The sequence below is a fragment of the Spinacia oleracea genome, chromosome 4, assembly GCF_020520425.1.
Source record: "Spinacia oleracea cultivar Varoflay chromosome 4, BTI_SOV_V1, whole genome shotgun sequence".
Classification (NCBI taxonomy): domain Eukaryota; kingdom Viridiplantae; phylum Streptophyta; class Magnoliopsida; order Caryophyllales; family Amaranthaceae; genus Spinacia; species Spinacia oleracea.
In genome coordinates this window covers 12,990,311-13,008,901 of record NC_079490.1, presented here as the reverse complement: position 1 = coordinate 13,008,901, position 18,591 = coordinate 12,990,311, and the positions used below count along the sequence as shown (strand labels likewise).

At 38.0% G+C, this 18,591-nt stretch overlaps 2 protein-coding genes across 4 annotated transcripts; both read right to left on the bottom strand.

Annotated features, from left to right (window-relative positions):
* Positions 1 to 810: 810 nt before the first annotated feature.
* LOC110792647 (F-box/LRR-repeat protein At3g26922-like) lies at positions 811 to 4,688 on the bottom strand. Of its 3 annotated transcripts, none has more exons than XM_021997463.2 (2): positions 3,154 to 4,688; positions 811 to 1,538 (listed from the first exon to the last, which is right to left on the bottom strand). In XM_021997463.2, exon 1 carries the CDS (start codon positions 4,555 to 4,557, stop codon positions 3,163 to 3,165), a length of 1,395 nt encoding a protein of 464 aa, XP_021853155.2. In that variant the 5' UTR covers positions 4,558 to 4,688; the 3' UTR covers positions 811 to 1,538; positions 3,154 to 3,162. The 3 variants fall into 3 exon arrangements, with proteins under 3 accessions (XP_021853155.2, XP_056699516.1, XP_056699517.1); XM_056843538.1 differs by having other exon boundaries at positions 811 to 1,523; XM_056843539.1 differs by having other exon boundaries at positions 811 to 1,275.
* On the bottom strand, positions 921 to 1,898 carry LOC130471328 (pentatricopeptide repeat-containing protein At1g63400-like). The gene is made up of 2 exons (XM_056841385.1): positions 1,638 to 1,898; positions 921 to 1,199 (listed from the first exon to the last, which is right to left on the bottom strand). The coding sequence occupies exons 1-2, from the start codon at positions 1,896 to 1,898 to the stop codon at positions 921 to 923; spliced, it is 540 nt and encodes a 179-aa protein (XP_056697363.1).
* Positions 4,689 to 18,591: the final 13,903 nt, after the last annotated feature.

Sequence of the window (18,591 nt, the reverse complement as noted above, 5' to 3'; positions counted from 1 at the left end):
ATTTTATTGAGAGATGATGATGATGATGTGACTAGCACGGGGATACAAAGTAGGATCTAAAAAAATAAAAATACAGTAATGTTCTAAAAATGGGAACGTCTAGATTTAGCGTGTCTTATCATGCTTTTTTCAAAAAAATATACGGCCCAATTCCGACCCAAGGCTCATGACTTTATGCTTGTATCGGCTTTTTTTCGTGCATTTGCTGGATTGGACCGGGCCAGCCCACAACCATCTTTAATCAAGACGCTTTAATATGTGACATGTAATAATGTCATCGGACTACCGTGTCCAATAACCACCTCTAGTTGCTACTAATTCTCCTAACTTGAATAGTTGGATGGTACATTGATACTAATTCAATAAAGCAACGATACAAAGTTGACAGATTAAGGAGACAAGTTTGAGTCAAGTTCTGGGTCACTACTCACTACAATATTTGATAAGTCTAGACTCAAATTAAGATTTTAGCCCAACAACAACACTGTCAAGCCTTACAAGAAATACATTCAGTGAGCCAAGTTTTAAAACAAAAATCCTCACATGTTAGACCAAGTTCATGACAGATTCAGGATCTATATAACTAACTACCCGGATTATACCAAATATTGAACTACCAGGCTGGCCTGATTAAACCCAGACTCCTACAACACTGTCAAGCCTTACAAGAAATACATTCAGTGATTCACACATCAAGAAAATATATAAATACATCAGTTCAGGCCTTTAAATAAAGAGAACATCAAGAAACAATGATGGTCGGCCTGCAATTTAAAACAGAAAATTCCTCTTAAACGTAGTACTCACTACTCAGTATATAATATATATTAATATGATATTAATCTCAAAACAATATAGACAATATTGGTTTGAACAATCAGGTACATAAGTCATTATAAGCTACAAATTCCCATGCTCAATTACAGGAGAAATAACATAGAAGGAAGCAGAGCAGAAACTTTTGATGCAGCTAATATAGTGATGAGTGATACATGTATCAAAATATACTGAGCCAAAATCACACTATTAGACTCTACCACCGTTTTCCCTTTCTGAAACATCTGTTGGAATATGTACAGGGCTTTGCCAATGTTTTTAGCCTTGCAATATCCATTAATCATAGTGCTAAAACATACGAGATTAGGCTCACCACAGTCATTTTGTGCCATGAGATCAAGTAGTTTTTCAGCATCTTCCATCTGACCCGAAAACAATAACCATCCAGTAAAGCACTGTAAGTAATGATGTCTGGATCACACCTCTCTCAATCATGAGCTGTAAAATGGATTCTGCATCATCAATATTCTCATATTTACAGAACATGTCAACCAGCATGCTATAGGTCATAACAGTAGGTGCTACATTTCAGTGTATCATCTCAGTCAAAACACGCTTAGCCTCTTCCCCACAGCCAGAATTGTACAGGCCACGAACCAAGGATGTATAAGTGACAGCATCAGGAATAATGCCCTCAGATTTCATACAGGAGAACAAGTTCAGGGCCTCTTTTAAGTTTCAACAACCTGCCCTTGCCAAAACTATCAATAATTGTACAATATATAACAAGGTCAGGTTTACAAGCACCAGATTGCATTTTGTCCAGAAAATTAAGAGCACCAACACTATACTGCAAAGACCTTTGACCATAGCACTAAAGGTAACAATGTTGAGTTGGAATCCAAGCTTGACAATTTTATCCGACAAAGAAGCACTGAAGCAGCTTGAGGGAGCTTATCACAGTGGATATAACAATTGATAAAGGTGCAATTGATAAAGGTGTTAAAGATGACACAATCAAGGGGATAGCCAAACTTAATTACTTTACCGAGGAGAGAGAAGCCGATATCGTGGGGACCCATTTGACAGTAAGAATTGGCAAGAACACTAGCTAAATGCATATCGAGTTGAATATCTAATCATTCAAGGTGCCTGGAAAGAGAGAGATAATGGTGGAATGAGGATGAAGGCATTTCAATTTGGAAATGGCAGTGAAGAGTTGTGTAAATACGATGCTAGAAGGGAGTGGTTGCAAAGACGTCAACTGAGTGAAGAGATAGAGTGGAAGTTTGATATTGGAAAACCCTAATTAATTTACAATGATACGTAATTACGTACATTGCCTAGGTGTTCACTAGATTCTTAAGAGGCTGCTAGATTGCACTACTGCACCTAAAATAGTGACTAATTGTGCATCAGAAGTTCAGAATCGTGCCCTCTGTGGTCTTATTTAACTGTACATGCAGAATTCTTTTGGTTCAGAGTATAGGATGCCTGTAGCACCGATCAAATCCTCTTGAATAGACAAATTAAAGCTCACCTCTAGTTGGCCAGAATCTAGGAAGGGATAGCATAACCTCTCAAAGGTGCAACTGTAGATATCTAAAAACTCAAATTCACATACTAGTATACTACTACGTATCACTATATCAGGAAATTCTCTGGAGCATTTTTGAGCAACTCTTAGGTCCGTGTCTGTTTTGACTTTTGAACATGTCTAGACTTCTTTTACTCCAGTTCCATTGGTTTATATAATTTAAATTTGGTGAATGGCACTTAAGCAAGTTAGAATATATATATTTTTTAAAATTATTGCCCGTCTAATCTAATGCTGTATTAGTCACCAACCAAACTGTAATTTTGTTGAAATCCCTAGAAATGAATTATGATAAAAGCTTTCATGAGCATACATCACATAGAATCACAGGCAAACACAGCATACAACTATCGGGATAACCCACTAATTTATCAAGCTGCTACCGTAATGCACCAGATTAGATTATAAATTATCCATGAAAACCATGTCATTTGCTGTCCTATTCATTTGAAAAGAAAGATAGGCTAAGTTCTATTACGTACATGGTATGCTAATTTAGGATGTATAGTGCACAAATTCTTGTGAATGCACATCCTGCAGTGAATCCTCATGACTGCATATCCTTGCAGTGATGATTATACAAGATTAGTGATGGGTAATTCATGTCAAGTTATAGGGAAGATAGGAAATAGAATCAGCTGATTCAAATTTACTGTAAAGCAACAACATTAGCTAATACGGAGTCTCAATAACCAATTTAGATATTGAAATTCAAAGCACAAGACAAAAAAATGCATACATAAAGGTAGTGAATGTTCTTGATATATTCAAGAAATTACCATGATAGTCTATTCATCTGATTCATCGTCGTCCTCATTTAGAGCAGGCCATGTTTGGGATTTCAACCAGTCAATTTCAGAACATCCTGATTCATTTTGGGGCCCATAACTTGATGCACGGAAATAAACACCATCAAACTCAATCTTGCAAGTTACAGATATCCTTGGAAGGGTGAACAAATCACCACAAAACTTATATTCCTTCCATAATACACTTCTCCCGTATCTACGAGGGTTAGCAAATGGAGTGATGTGAAGCTTGTCCAAAACATTAGCATTACCAAGAATATATTTAACCGACTCTACATCATCTTCGTCCCCGTTCATTGCGCATAATTCTATACTCTTGAGCTTATTTAACAAACATGAAGGAATAGTGGCACCCCAATCCCCATATTCCTTATCCAAAACCAATTTAAGATGGGTCAGATTACAAAAGAGTGACCAAACATTTGCATCTTCAGGATTAAGGTCATTGAATACAGCAAGATTATTCCCAAAAGTAATGGACTTAGCTTTCGAAATCCCTTGAAGAAGATCAGGTATGCTGGTGAGATAAACACCTACTTTCTCAGGGTCAAAAAATTGAATCGTTGCCTTTTGCAAATTAGGTGGTATATTGACAAAACTATACAATGCAACACAATCTATCAATGCCATCACTTCCAGTAAGGGTGCATCAATCACAATTTTGCTCCGGTATGACGGCCCCGTCATCCCAATTGTCAGAAAATTCAGTTTTGGAGCTGAAATATCAAGAACTTGATCCTCCCCCAAATCTAATCTCAAGCACAAAGTCTCCAATAATGGGCAAGACTTAAACAATGTTCTCAATACTTTAGGATCGAAATCAACGGCAAAAAAACTAAGGGTTTTCAAATTAGGAAGATTAACAATACCAGATTCAGGCAATTTGCAGTAAAAAAATCCACACAAGTCGAGGTTGACGATTGAATGGGTTTCGAAAATACAAGATGGCAGAGTAATGAAGTGTCTGCCAGTATTCTGTAAAATTACGGATCCTACCTTCAAAATCGCTGGATTGCGGACGCAAAGCAGAGGGATCCATGAAATCAAAGACGCCGAGCAAACATTGAATTGTTCAATATCCAAATTAGGGTAATGGAAATGAAGATCGAATGTATGGATATTGGGGGAAGTCAGATGCTGGAGAATGTGGTTGAAGGTGGCGATGGATTCATGGAACCTTTCCTTACAAGAATCGGAGTCAAGGTCAAATATGGGGATGTCGCTGTCGATTTTTAGACGGGGAAGTTGAGTCCAGAGGGAGACCCAACGGTGGGACAAGGCGGAGGTAGCGGCGGCGTTATTCAGAGGAAGAAGGGAGAGAATTTCGACTAAAAGGGAGTCTGGTAGGGAGCTTAATCTGTCTTCTTCATCCATTTTTGGGGGGTGGTGCTTACTGTTCAGATGGTTGTATGCCGGAGAAGGGCCGTCCTTTTATCGGCGAAAAAACCAAAGGGCGTTTTCGTAATAGAATCTCTTTTGACGAGATTCGTAATGGAATTGTACGGAGTATTAAAATAAGGGAATATTAATTTTAATAATCCAATTGTTGGGTCATTATTTTAATACTAATCAAACGTATCAATTATTATTGAATAATTCAATTTTTATACGCAATCGCTTTTATTGCACTCAAATGATCGTTTACCGGCCAGCAAGGTCACACCCTCTCGCGCAACCAATACCTGGGTAAAAAGAATACAAAGCCGCTTCTCCCCTCTCTCCCTTTTTCTCTCTCTTTTTAGGGTTTACAAAAATTAGGATTTTCTAGGGCGGAAATAGCCAATTTTCTTCGGAAATTTGGTTATTTCCGGTCCTTCTCTTTCAATTTCGTTGTGTTTTTGCGTTAGATTTCAATAAAACTACATAGTTTCAGTGTGGTAAGTACCCCTATGGTGGGTTTGATTGTTTCGGTGTAGTAAGTACCCCTATGGTGGGTTTGTTTTTAGTTAAGTTTTGTGTGTTTAGTTTAGTTCAGGTTGTTTCTTTGGTAAAGATTTATGCTGGATTGAAGAGGATGTCAATCTTTCGATTACAATCAGACGAATCAGACGGAAATCATATTTATCACGGCTACAACAGATCTATAGACCCCCTCGTCAATGAAGGCTGTAAATCACAGCGATATAAAAGAGGGTATACAGAATGTTTGATATACTACGATCGTAGCTATGGTGAAAGGAAGTTTTTATTTGATTCGATTGTTATGTATTTGTTAGATTTATATCTTTATGTAGATGTCGTATGACTTTTTATCAATGAATTAATTTGTTTATCAAAAAAAAAGTCACACCCTCTCGCAGTCTTGCCTTGATTAAGAGAAGAAAAAATAAATGAAAACATTATTGATCCCCTTTCATGCCTAAATTCAACAATTAAAAAAAAAAGGAATTTCTTTTTTTATATATAAATAAATAAATTATAATGGACTAATGGCAACATGCCACATGGACTTGTGACCTATTTTACCAGGTGTTTTACTTATTGAGTGCAATAAAAGCGGATGGGTATAAAGGTTGGATTATTAGATAATAATATAAATATTAGATTATTATAAGAAAGTTGCTCAAATGTTGGATTATTAGAATTAATTTTTTCCTAACAGACTAAAGGTCATTCCTAGCATTACATGCCCAGTTATGAGCTTTCACAACAAATAAACGAGAAACTTTCACAACACTACACGAATTAACATTGTGTTTGAAAACCAAGTGAATGTGATAATGTGAGGAAAAGTAAAACTATAGAAATTTAAAGAAAAGTAAAGGTGAAGAAATATGTGAAATTGTTTAAATTTTAATTATTTGGCTAATTATTATGGTAAACAATGAAAATAGAGTCAAATTATGCACTCGGGTGCATAATGTTCACTGTGCACCCTGTTTTACAAAGAACATACTAGTATTATTTATACCCAAATAACATATAGCTAATGAACATATAGTTCAAATCCATAGAACATATAGTTTAAATATTTCATTAGCACATGTACATTGAAATAATTCTCAATGTTTATTAGATTTTCAATAAATGTTCAACCGGGTGCACAATGAGCACTGTGCACCCGGGTATATAATCCAAATTGCAAAATAGAATACTATATATTTTTTGACTTGTTTAATGTTGGTTTCCACATTTTCCCCATCACTTTTGATAAAGAAAGTGTGGAAAATAAAACAGAAAAAATATAACTAATTGATTTCCACATATTTTCACACATTTTATTTTCCTCACTTTTCTTTTTAAATTACAAAAGAAGATAAAATTGAGGAATTCTCTTTTTTTTCACACTTTTCCTCATTTAACTAGAGTTACCAAACACATTGTAAAAGATCTTGCATTGTTCTTGGGTGGGTCTAAGTAGTAAGTACCCAACTGAAATAGCTCATTTGTGTTTCCACATACGAGCCATAGAGAAGATTGTGAATAACCTTCTAAAGGAAATAATGCCCTTGGTCCAAGTATGCATTCAATGTTAAGTCTAATAAATGCGGTTCAGTATTAATTAACAAGTTAATAATTCAGTGAGATCAAGTGAGCTGAATGCCTAGCTAGAGGTCGCTTCAGTTCAAGTGGAATTAATGATATTAATCCACAGCTTACTCTTGACTGAACCCGTATGGTCACACAAATAGTACGTAAACGGATCAAGTATTTAATGGCATTAAATACTCCATCTATGGATATTCGGAATCGACGGATCATGGTTTCAGTGGGAGCTGAGATCGTCACAGGCAAGAAAAGAATACTCCGGAAACGATGATATTGCCGGAAACGGAAATATGGATCGTATCGGAAATATAAATATTATCCAAGTCGTAGATGTTGCCGGAAACGGAAACATGGTACGTATCGGAAAATATTATCGGAAATGGAAATATTGCCGGAATCGGAAATATTGCCGGAAACGGAAATATTGTCAGAATCGGAAATATTATCGGAATCGGAAAATAATTCCGGAAACGGAAATATTAAATATTTGTTCGAAACGGAAATTAATTCCGGAATCGGAAATATTAAATATTGTTCGTATCGGAAATGAATTCCGGAATCGAGAATTTAATCGGAAGCGTATCGTACGAATTAGCATCGGACGAGGCCTGCCAGACAAGGCCCAGCACGAAGCCGGGCCATCGCCCAGCAATCCAAGCGCAACAACCACACGCCAAGCATACGACCAGGCCCAGCGCAAAAGCCAGGCCCAGCCGTAGCTTGGGCGCGCGCGCGGACAAGGCTGCGACAGTGGGCCTTGCGCTGTGCGCTCGGCGTGGGCCGCAAGGCCTGCGTGCGGGCGTGCGGTGCTTGTGCGCCACTCGTGTGTGTTGCTCGGAATCCTAAGGCTACCGGGATTCGTAATATGATTAAATCTAATCCTAATAGATAAACTTTGTTTAATTAGAATCCTAGTAGGGTTATAATTAAATAGATTTGTATTTTAATAGGATTATAATTCCTTTCCATAAACTCTATAAATAAGTGCCTAGGGTCACATATTTACAACGAGTTTTTAAGTATTAAAAGTGAGTTTTTGAGAGAAAAATTCAGTCACACATTTGCCTAAAAGTGCCGAAAATTAATAGTACCTTAAGGGCGATTCTAGTTGGTCAATCTTAAGGCGGATCCGGACGTGTTGTGGACTATCTACGGAGGGACGACACTTGGAGTCCTAAAGACTTGTTCTTGTTCGGTTCGGTTCGGGCGCAGCTAGGGAAGGCACGCAACAAAGAGTATGCATCTAAACTGTGCTAAATGATTATGTGTAAATAATATGTATTCCTGGCTTAATGGTTGTTTCCGCATGATTTATGAATTGTCATATGTATCATAACCTTACAGTGGTATCACGAGCCTCTTATTATTTTCATAATCTAAATTTCATGAACATGGTTAAATATTACAAATTTGCAAGAATTAAAAGGGGTGATTAATTTTCGTAATTGTTAATTAATTGCAAATTGCGTTTATTTAATTATACGTACGCAGTTTTTCGGCAGTTTCTTCGTTACTCATTCAAATCACGTGATTTTTGTGTCAATTCCGCATGTAAAAGGCATTCTAAAATTTTGACAAAAAGAGTCTTTTTCTGCCGAACCCAGAATTCTCAAATTCCAAGCCTAACTATGACTTTTCGAAGGTTTTAGTTTTTCGAATGCAAAATTTCGTAAATTTAAGATGTTAAATTAAATGTTTGCAATTCTTGTTGATAAATCTTGAATTTTTTGATTGACCTACTGTATATGTTTAACAAGTTTGAATGCCTAGCCTTGTTAATTATGCAATCTAATTTGTAATTATGATTAATTTGTTGAAAATTAGAATAATTTAGAATTAATTTGATTTTCATAATTAATTATAATTTAATTAGATACCTATGATTAAAAACCACCATAAAAATTGTAAATTTATGATAAATTTTAAATTTTTATGACCTACACTTGAATCCATGTTAATCGGAAATCAATTGAATAATAAATTTTCGATTTTTCTCCCTAAAATTATGAAATTAATATTAATTTATTAATTTGTCATTAATTTTAAATATATATTTTTTAAATTTTATGCGATTCGTTCATATAACTTGCACGCACAAAGCAATGGACGCTACGTGTTACCCTTAAGGGGTGTTGTATAGTGCGGGCAAGGGAGCTCGTCGCCCATGCGGCACGAATGCAATGAGCAAGGCCATGGTGCACGAGCACAAGGCAACAGCCCTGCCTTGTGTCGTGGGCTATGAGCAATGGACGAATGGGCATGGGCGAAGGCAAGGCACGGCAGTCGCGTGTGGGCAGCAAGCGAGCTGCGCCACAACGCGCACTGCCTCGCACAAGCGCGCGCAGCCTCGCGCGCAGCGAGCACAAGCTCGCGTGCCACGATTGCTGAGCCCAGCGTCGATGCCTCGCGCAGCGAGCGCTGGCGAGCGTGCGCTGGCTCGCATCAAGCGAGCACTGGCGAGCGCGCACAGCGAGCGCTGGCTCGCATGCAGCGAGCGCTGGCGAGCGAACGCAGCGAGCGATGGCTCGCGTGCATCGAGCGCTGGCGCGCGCGCAGCGAGCACAAGCTCGCGTGGAGCCTTGCGAAGGATAGCAGCAGCAGCTATGCGACGCAGCGCATGGGCTGCGCGCACATGGCCAGCGATGGCTGTGTGCGTGTGGCCCATGGGCGTGCGATGCGTAAGGTTGTTGCGTTACGATTAGATCGTTTTGAAATTTTAATTTGAAATTTTCAGTTTACGTAATTTTAATTAATTTTAAAATTAATAATTTAAATTATTTTCTTGGATTTTAATTTTGAATATTGTAATTATAATAAATTTTATTTATTCTAATTATTTTACTAAAATTAACATCATGAATTAATTTAAATACGACTGAAATTAAATTAAACTTTTTGGATTCAATTATAAATTTATATGAGCTTTAAATTTTAATTAAATTTGTATGTTTCCGGTTAGACTAGAAATACATTTTTATGTTTAAAATTAGTAAAGCATATGAATTTATTGGTTTGAGTGGGAGCCCTTTTTAGTCATAAACTCTTGATTAGGTCTACAAATCCTTAAGGTTAAAACAACTTGATTAGAATTAATAAGGACTGAATAATTGGTAGATTATTGGTGCCCTTGATTAATTGCTGCAAATGTTTACGTGATGCATAATGTGTTTTACTAACCAGCTATGTGGGCCATTCATGATAATGAATGGGTGAATGGTATATATTGTATATGTACTGTTTTGCAGGTTATGAAGTGACTAGTATGGCCCAAATAGGATAGAAAATATGGTCTGCGTACCATTAATTTGAATGTAATTGGTCTAAAGTACCAAAGTTGTTTTTCAATTCAAATATGGTCTGCGTACCATCAAATAGTTGTAATTAGTTTTAATTATAGCTTATCCTATTTGAAGAAAATGGTGCCTCCCACGGAGATTTTCAAGACGGACTTTGAAGTTAAAGCTTCAAGATGAAGTCGGGCCATACTAGATCACATTTATCTTATGCATGTTTTAAGTTATTTATTGCTTTTAAATATGTCTTAAAATGCATGAGATCAAAAGCTTGATTATGTTGCATGATTAAGGATTTTAGTTCACTTAAAATCTAACCAACATAGTAAGAGCCTTAAGTTCCAAACTTAAAAATTGAGTTATAAGGTGCCATGCCAAAATATACACTTGCTTGGATATCCTTTACATCAATCTAGTAATAGTTTTCGCTCAACGAGGTGTTACTTATTGGTCCTAAAGGGGCAAGGTACACAAATAATTGTGAGTACATGTTAGTTTTGGTGGAACTCAACGATATAAGTAAGGAGTCCTTTTATGTCGTGGCAAAATCGATAGGTTTACCTAATAAGTTCTTAGACGTACCTATCAACCAAGAATAGTTTCTAGACTATTAGCAAAAGGCTTTTGCTTACCTAAGATGTTTTAGGATTAAGTCGACAAACTGTGCTTAGTTCTTCAATGATTTTAGGATCTTGGAATCATTTTATTCACACCTGCCGGAACACATAACTTGAATAAAATGCTTAATAAACATTGAATTATGCATGTATGCTAGAATTTAAGTTTATTAAGAGAAACTGTGAATGGTTATTTATTTGTTTATTCTTTTCAATTGTAGTTTTTAATATGGCAAACAACAATTCATTCAACATTCGATCAATTCTCGAAAAGGAGAAATTGAACGGGAAAAACTTCCTTGACTGGCAAAGGAACTTGCAAATAGTTCTTATGCAGGAAGAAAAGGAGTATGTCCTAGAAGAGGCGATGCCCGAAGCCGCAGGCGACGGGGTCACTCAGGCAGCCCTCAATCGTTGGATTGATGCCAACAAGGATGTGAAATGTCTAATGCTCGCCACCATGAGTGCGGATCTGCAGAAAACGTTCATCAACTCAGATGCTTTCACAATCATCAGTGAGTTGAAGAACATGTTCCAAGATCTGGCTCGAGTCGAAAGATTCGAGACTCATAGGCAAATTCTTGAGACCAAGCTTAAGAAAGGCGAGCCCGTAAGTCCACATATTCTCAAAATGATTGGACTCATTGAGAATATGAGTCGGCTGGATCAGCAATTTTCTCAGGAAATGGCTATAGACACCATCCTCCATTCTCTTCATAGCGGGTATGATCAGTTCAAACTGAACTACAGTATGAATAGTCTGGACAAAACGCTCACTGAGCTTCACGGTATGCTGAAGACCGCTGAAAAGACGCTCAAAAGTGATAAGCAGGATGTGCTTATGGTGCGTGGGGGCAAGTTCAAGAAATCTGGAAAGAAGAGGAATGCTAAGAAAGGTGGCAACAAGGCCAGCCCAACTAAGTAAACTGGCGCCAAATCTGTAAAGAGGAAGGTCAGTCAACCCACTTCTGAATCCGAATGCTTCTACTGCAAGAAGAAGGGGCATTGAAGAGAGATTGCTTGAAGCTAAAGGAAGATCAGAAGAACGGAACAGTCGTTCCATCTTCAGGTATTTTCGTTATAGACTGTATACTTGCTAATTCAACTTCTTGGGTATTAGATACAGGTTGTGGCTCACACTTATGTTCCAATCCACAGGGACTAAGAAGAAGTAGAAAGTTAAGCAAGGGTGAAGTCGACCTACGAGTGGGAAATGGAGCACAGATTGCTGCATTAGCTGTAGGAACTTACTATTTGTCGTTGCCCTCCGGGCTAGTTTTGGAACTGGAAGAGTGTTTCCATGTTCCAAGTCTTACTAAAAACATCATTTCAGTTTCTTGCTTAGATGCTAAGGGATTTTCCTTTTTAATAAAAGACAATAGTTGTTCGATTTATTTTAAAGAGATGTTTTATGGATCTGCTAGATTAGTCAATGGACTTTATTTATTAGATCACGACAAACAAGTATATAACATAAATACCAAAAAGGCCAAAAAGGATGATTCAGATCTCACTTATCTGTGGCATTGTCGATTAGGCCATATAAACTTGAAACGCTTAGAAAGACTTCAAAAGGAAGGAATTCTAGAACCATTTGACTTAGAGGATTATGGTAAATGCGAATCATGTTTACTTGGAAAAATGACAAAGCAACCTTTCTCTAAAGTTGGAGAAAGAGCAAATGAACTATTGGGTTTAATCCATACAGATGTATGTGGACCAATGAGTACAAATGCTAGAGGTGGTTTCAGCTACTTTATCACTTTCACTGATGACTTCAGTAGATATGGTTATGTCTACCTAATGAAGCATAAGTCTGAATCCTTTGACAAATTCAAGGAATTTCAGAGTGAAGTAGAGAATCAATTAGGCAAGAAGATTAAGGCACTGCGGTCTGATAGAGGCGGTGAATATCTGAGCTATGAATTTGATGACCATCTGAAAGAATGTGGAATTCTATCAGAATTGACTCCTCCTGGAACACCACAATGGAACGGTGTGTCGGAACGGAGGAACAGAACCTTGCTTGACATGGTCAGGTCAATGATGGGTCAGGCCAAACTTCCATTAGAATTTTGGGGACATGCACTAAATACAGCTGCACTCACTATAAATAGAGCTCCGTCTAAAGCTGTCGAAAAGACTCCATACGAATTATGGTTTGGAAAGCCTCCAAATGTGTCTTTTCTTAAGATTTGGGGATGTGAAGTATACGTCAAACGATTAATTTCAGACAAACTTCATCCAAAATCTGACAAATGTATCCTTGTGGGCTATCCAAAGGAAACAAAGGGGTATTACTTCTACAATACATCTGAGAACAAAGTGTTTGTTGCTCGAGATGGTGTCTTTTTGGAGAAGGATCACATTTCCAAAATGACAAGTGGGAGAAAAGTAGACCTCGAATAAATTCGAGTCGAACAACAAACTCTAGAGAATGCTCAAGATGACATTCAGGATGAAACTCAGAGATCTTTAGAAGAATCTGGTGAGAATCATGGTCAATCTAGAAATGTTACCCCGCGTAGATCGCAAAGATACAGATCTCAACCGGAAAGGTACTTAGGTATTTTGACGAACGAGAGCTATGACGTTCTATTACTTGAAAGTGATGAACCTGCGACTTACAAACAAGCTATGACGAGCCCTAGCTCCAAGCAATGGCAAGAAGCCATGCAATCTGAATTAGACTCCATGTGTGAAAACTGAGTATGGGATTTGGTCGATTTGCCAGATGGCTACCAAGCCATTGGAAGCAAATGGGTTTTCAAACTGAAAAAGGACAAGGATGGGAAACTTGAAGTTTTCAAAGCTAGATTGGTTGCAAAAGGTTACAGGCAAGTCCACGGTGTGGATTACGATGAAACTTTTTCACCAGTTGCAATGCTAAAGTCTATTCGGATAATGTTAGCAATCGCTGCATATTACGATTACGAAATATGGCAGATGGATGTCAAAACTGCTTTCTTAAACGGCGTTTTAACAGAAACTGTGTTTATGACACAGCCTGAAGGTTTTGAGGATCCAAAGAATGCTAAAAAGGTATGCAAGCTAAAGAAGTCAATCTACGGATTGAAGCAGGCATCCAGGAGCTGGAATATACGTTTTGATGAAGCAGTCAGTGACTTTGGTTTCATCAAGAACGCAGACGAATCTTGTGTATACAAGAAGGTCAGTGGGAGCAAAATTGCTTTCCTAGTATTATATGTCGACGACATATTACTTATCGGAAATGACATTCCTATGTTGAACTCTGTCAAGATTTGGCTTGGGAAATGTTTTTCGATGAAAGATATAGGAGAAGCACAGTACATATTGGGCATCAAGATTTACAGAGATAGATCTAAAAAGATGATTGGACTTAGTCAAAGCACTTATATCAATAAGGTGCTTGATAGGTTCAAGATGGCGGACTCCAAGCGAGGCTACCTACCCATGTCTCATGGAATGACTCTAAGCAAGAATCAGTGCCCAAAAACACTTGATGAGCGTAGACGAATGAATGGGATTCCATATGTATCATTGATTGGTTCAATAATGTATGCTATGATATGTACACGCCCGGATGTTGCGTACGCACTCAGTGCTACGAGCAGATACTAGTCAGACCCAGGAGAGGCGCATTGGACTGCTGCCAAGAATATTCTGAAGTACCTGAAAAGGCACAAAGATGACTTCCTGGTCTATGGTGGAGATGATGACTTAATTGTTAAATGCTATACGGACGCAAGTTTCCAAACCGACAAAGATGATTTCAGATCACATTCTGGGTTTGTCTTCTGCCTCAACGGAGGAGCAGTAAGCTGGAAAAGTGCTAAGCAAAGCACCATTGCGGATTCTACAACTGAAGCGGAGTACATTGCTGCACATGAAGCAGCAAAGGAAGCTATATGGCTAAGGAAGTTCATAGGTGAACTTGGTGTAGTCCCCTCCATTAAAGGACCAATAGCCCTGTATTGTGATAATAACGGAGCTATTGCACAGGCGAAGGAGCCTAGACACCACCAGAGAGTCAAGCATTTACTTCGTAGATTTCACCTTCTACGAGAGTTCGTTGAAAGAAAAGAAGTCGAGATAAGCAAAATTGGAACTGATGACAACATATCAGATCCATTGACTAAACCTCTGCCGCAGGCGAAACACAACTCGCACACTGAAGCTATGGGAATCAAGCATATTGGAGAATGGCTTTGATGTCTCTGTTTAATGTTTTAAAGTTTTAGAGTTTAAATCTTTGTAAAACATTATTGGTTAATCATTCACAATAAATGAAAAGAATTCATTTTTTCCATTTAATTTGTGGTTTATTAAATGATGAGTCCCTTCAATTTGACAATATATTCAAGATAGACTGTCAGGACCAGTCCTGTGACTAAGAAATGTGTATCAAGTGAACTTGAATGTCAAAGGTTGAAAATGGTCCCTAGTCGGAGTTTTCTATAAAATTGGACGCATAGAAAACGTTAGACGATTAGAATGCAAGATGACTAGTAGTTCTGTTTCTTGAACTATGTGGACATGGCAATGTCATAATAATTTGCATAGATACTTACTTTGGGAAGACTAGTATCGGACAAGACCTATGAAACTTTACTGTAAGAGATGAAAATCTGTCATAAGTAAATTTCATTAAAATTATTAGACACTAAATCCTCAATACCTGAGTGATTTGAGATTACTTGTTTGAGAACTGGTTGCTTTGACGTTGACCAACCGTCGCACCGTAAAAGGAGGCTATAAAGGCAACGCTCAGGTAATCACCTATCAAACGAAGTCTAATCTCAAGATCGCAAGATTGGGATTTTCCTCCCATAAATCGGGATGAGATGCTTAAAAGTTGTACAAGGCCACTAGGAGAGCTAGAAACTGTGAAATGCATGGCCGTGCTCGGATGAATCATAGGCTATGATTATCTGTTTATTTGATCAGTTGAACTCTGAAACCGAGGAACACCTCTGGACATAATAAGGATGACAACTCTTACCTTATGTTCAAGAGCAAGCATCGAGCGACAAAGGAATTAGGAAATGCACACTTGTCCCTAAGGACAAGTGGGAGACTGAAGGAAATAATGCCCTTGGTCCAAGTATGCATTCAATGTTAAGTCTAATAAATGCGGTTCAGTATTAATTAACAAGTTAATAATTCAGTGAGATCAAGTGAGCTGAATGCCTAGCTAGAGGCCGCTTCAGTTCAAGTGGAATTAATGATATTAATCCACAGCTTACTCTTGACTGAACCCGTAGGGTCACACAAATAGTACGTAAACGGATCAAGTATTTAATGGCATTAAATACTCCATCTATGGATATTCGGAATCGACGGATCTTGGTTTCAGTGGGAGCTGAGATCATCACAGGCAAGAAAAGAATACTCCGGAAACGATGATATTGCCGGAAACGGAAATATGGATCGTATCGAAAATTTAAATATTATCCAAGTCGTAGATGTTGCCGGAAACGGAAACATGGTACGTATCGGAAAATATTATCGGAAATGGAAATATTGCCGGAATCGGAAATATTGCCCGAAACGGAAATATTGTCAGAATCGGAAATATTATCGGAATCGGAAAATAATTCCGGAAACGGAAATATTAAATATTTGTTCGAAACGGAAATTAATTCCGGAATCGGAAATATTAAATATTGTTCGTATCGGAAATGAATTCCGGAATCGAGAATTTAATCGGAAGCGTATCATACGAATTTGCATCGGACGAGGCCTGCCAGACGAAGGCCCAGCACGAAGCCGCGCCATCGCCCAGCAAGCTAAGCGCAACAACCACACGCCAAGCATACGACCAGGCCCAGCGCAAAATCCAGGCCCAGCCGTAGCTTGGGCGCGCGCGCGGACAAGGCTGCGACAGTGGGCCTTGCGCTGTGCGCTCGGCGTGGGCCGCAAGGCCTGCGTGCGGGCGTGCGGTGCTTGTGCGCCACTCGTGTGTGTTGCTCGGAATCCTAAGGCTACCGGGATTCGTAATATGATTAAATCTAATCCTAATAGATAAACTTTGTTTAATTAGAATCCTAGTAGGGTTATAATTAAATAGATTTGTATTCTAATAGGATTATAATTCCTTTCCATAAACTCTATAAATAAGTGCCTAGGGTCACATATTTACAACGAGTTTTTAAGTATTAAAAGTGAGTTTTTGAGAGAAAAATTCAGTCACACATTTGCCTAAAAGTGCCGAAAATTAATAGTACCTTAAGGGCGATTCTAGTTGGTCAATCTTAAGGCGGATCCGGACGTGCTGTGGACTATCTACGGAGGGACGACACTTGGAGTCCTAAAGACTTGTTCTTGTTCGGTTCGGGCGCAGCTAGGGAAGGCACGCAACAAAGAGTATGCATCTAAACTGTGCTAAATGATTATGTGTAAATAATATGTATTCCTGGCTTAATGGTTGTTTCCGCATGATTTATGAATTGTCATATGTATCATAACCTTACACCTTCCACATAAAGATCTTCCATTTTGGCGTATGATGCATATTATTAAAGAATAATATCAAAAAAGATTGAGAGAAAATAATAAAAATTAGGGTTAGGGTTTTTTTTATGAATGAAAAAGTAAAAGTAGGAAGGCTTGTAGTATTAAGTAACATCGAACTGTGTTTAACAACCGTGTAATTTTATCTAATGTTTTCCTCGCTTTGGACAAAAAAAATAAAAAGTTCTAAGTTCATTATCATCATGCCGGGGAAGTCTAACTCAATGCAAAACCTTGTTTTCCATATTTGATTAGGGTAGATATTTGGAGTTTTTTCTTTTTCTTGTTTGGTAATTTTAATATCTTAAGAGATTCAATATATTCAACACATTCGATCATCCTCTGTGCAAATGGGGAAAAGGCCCAAAAAGGTTGCAAGATATATAATTACCAGGTTTTGGCCTAGACGCCTAGTAACAAAAACTAAAAATCTTGTGTAACACATGTCACAAGTTCGAATCTCATCTACCTCATTCACAATTTATAATGCTCTTATGACTCGTCCGGACCTAAAAAAGGTTGCAGGATCAACAACATCATAAAATCAAATTTCACCAATACATACTAGTAGTCTAACACCTTGTTCATTTAGTTTGAATTTCGGGGAAATTCAGTTCAATTTAGCTTAGTGTAGTAGCGTGCAGTTCAGTTCAGCTTAGTATATATTATTCCTCCATACGTATAACGTATTTCAGTTCAATAATATTCAGTTAATTTCAGTAGCATTCAGCCCACTTCAGCTTTAAAGAACATGGTCTAACACATTGAACTACACTTACCATAAACGAAATTGTTCGTCTTGTTTCTAAGTACACATAAAGTTAAGTGTATCCAAGAGAGTTTTTTTTTTTCTTTTGGCCCATTTGATTAGTAAGCCCGTTGGAGGCCTTGGAGCTATTTCAATTTATAACCCTATTTGATGCATTGATGGACATCCATGACCGTATTTTTTTTACGCAAAAGAGAAGATTATATATTACACATTATAACAAACTGTTCTTACAAAAGTGGGAAAAACCCAAAAACTTGTAGCCCAACATAGTCCTAGATTATGCAAACCTAATATATTACAATGCCAAAAAGCCAAAAGTGTGCTTCCCCAATGAACTGTTTGCCTGTAATCTTTCACGCTCATGTTGTCATCCAAACTTTGGGGAATCTGATCCATTGGGAAGTTACCCCAGATCCACCACCTCCTTCTGCTTGTCCATAGTTGGTTCTTTTCTCTTAAGATTGGCAGTGGTAATGGTAACTGTAGTGGCAATTGTTCCGAACATTATCTGTGTTGTGACGACCTCTGGTGCAGTAGTTGTACTTGAAGCTACTGTCGAACTCATATGACCTCCTTCCTGATAAGTGTCTGCTGGTGCTTCTTGGATTTGGGTCCTGTGATTCTGCAGACCTTCAATATCTCCCTGGTATGCCAATTGAGTGAATGGTGGTGGGTTCAAAAACATTTTGTGTCCCACTGCCATACCTATTGCATACTGAGCAAGACAATGTGATACCTTATT

Excerpts from the sequence above, each read along its gene's own strand:
- LOC130471328 (XM_056841385.1), bottom strand. The coding sequence starts at position 1,898 with ATGCATTTAGCTAGTGTTCTTGCCAATTCTTACTGTCAAATGGGTCCC. Across the intron at positions 1,200-1,637 it reads CTTTAGTGCTATGGTCAAAG|ATGGAAGATGCTGAAAAACT; the intron begins GTCTTTGCAGTA and ends TTTTCGGGTCAG.
- LOC110792647 (XM_021997463.2), bottom strand. The coding sequence starts at position 4,557 with ATGGATGAAGAAGACAGATTAAGCTCCCTACCAGACTCCCTTTTAGTC.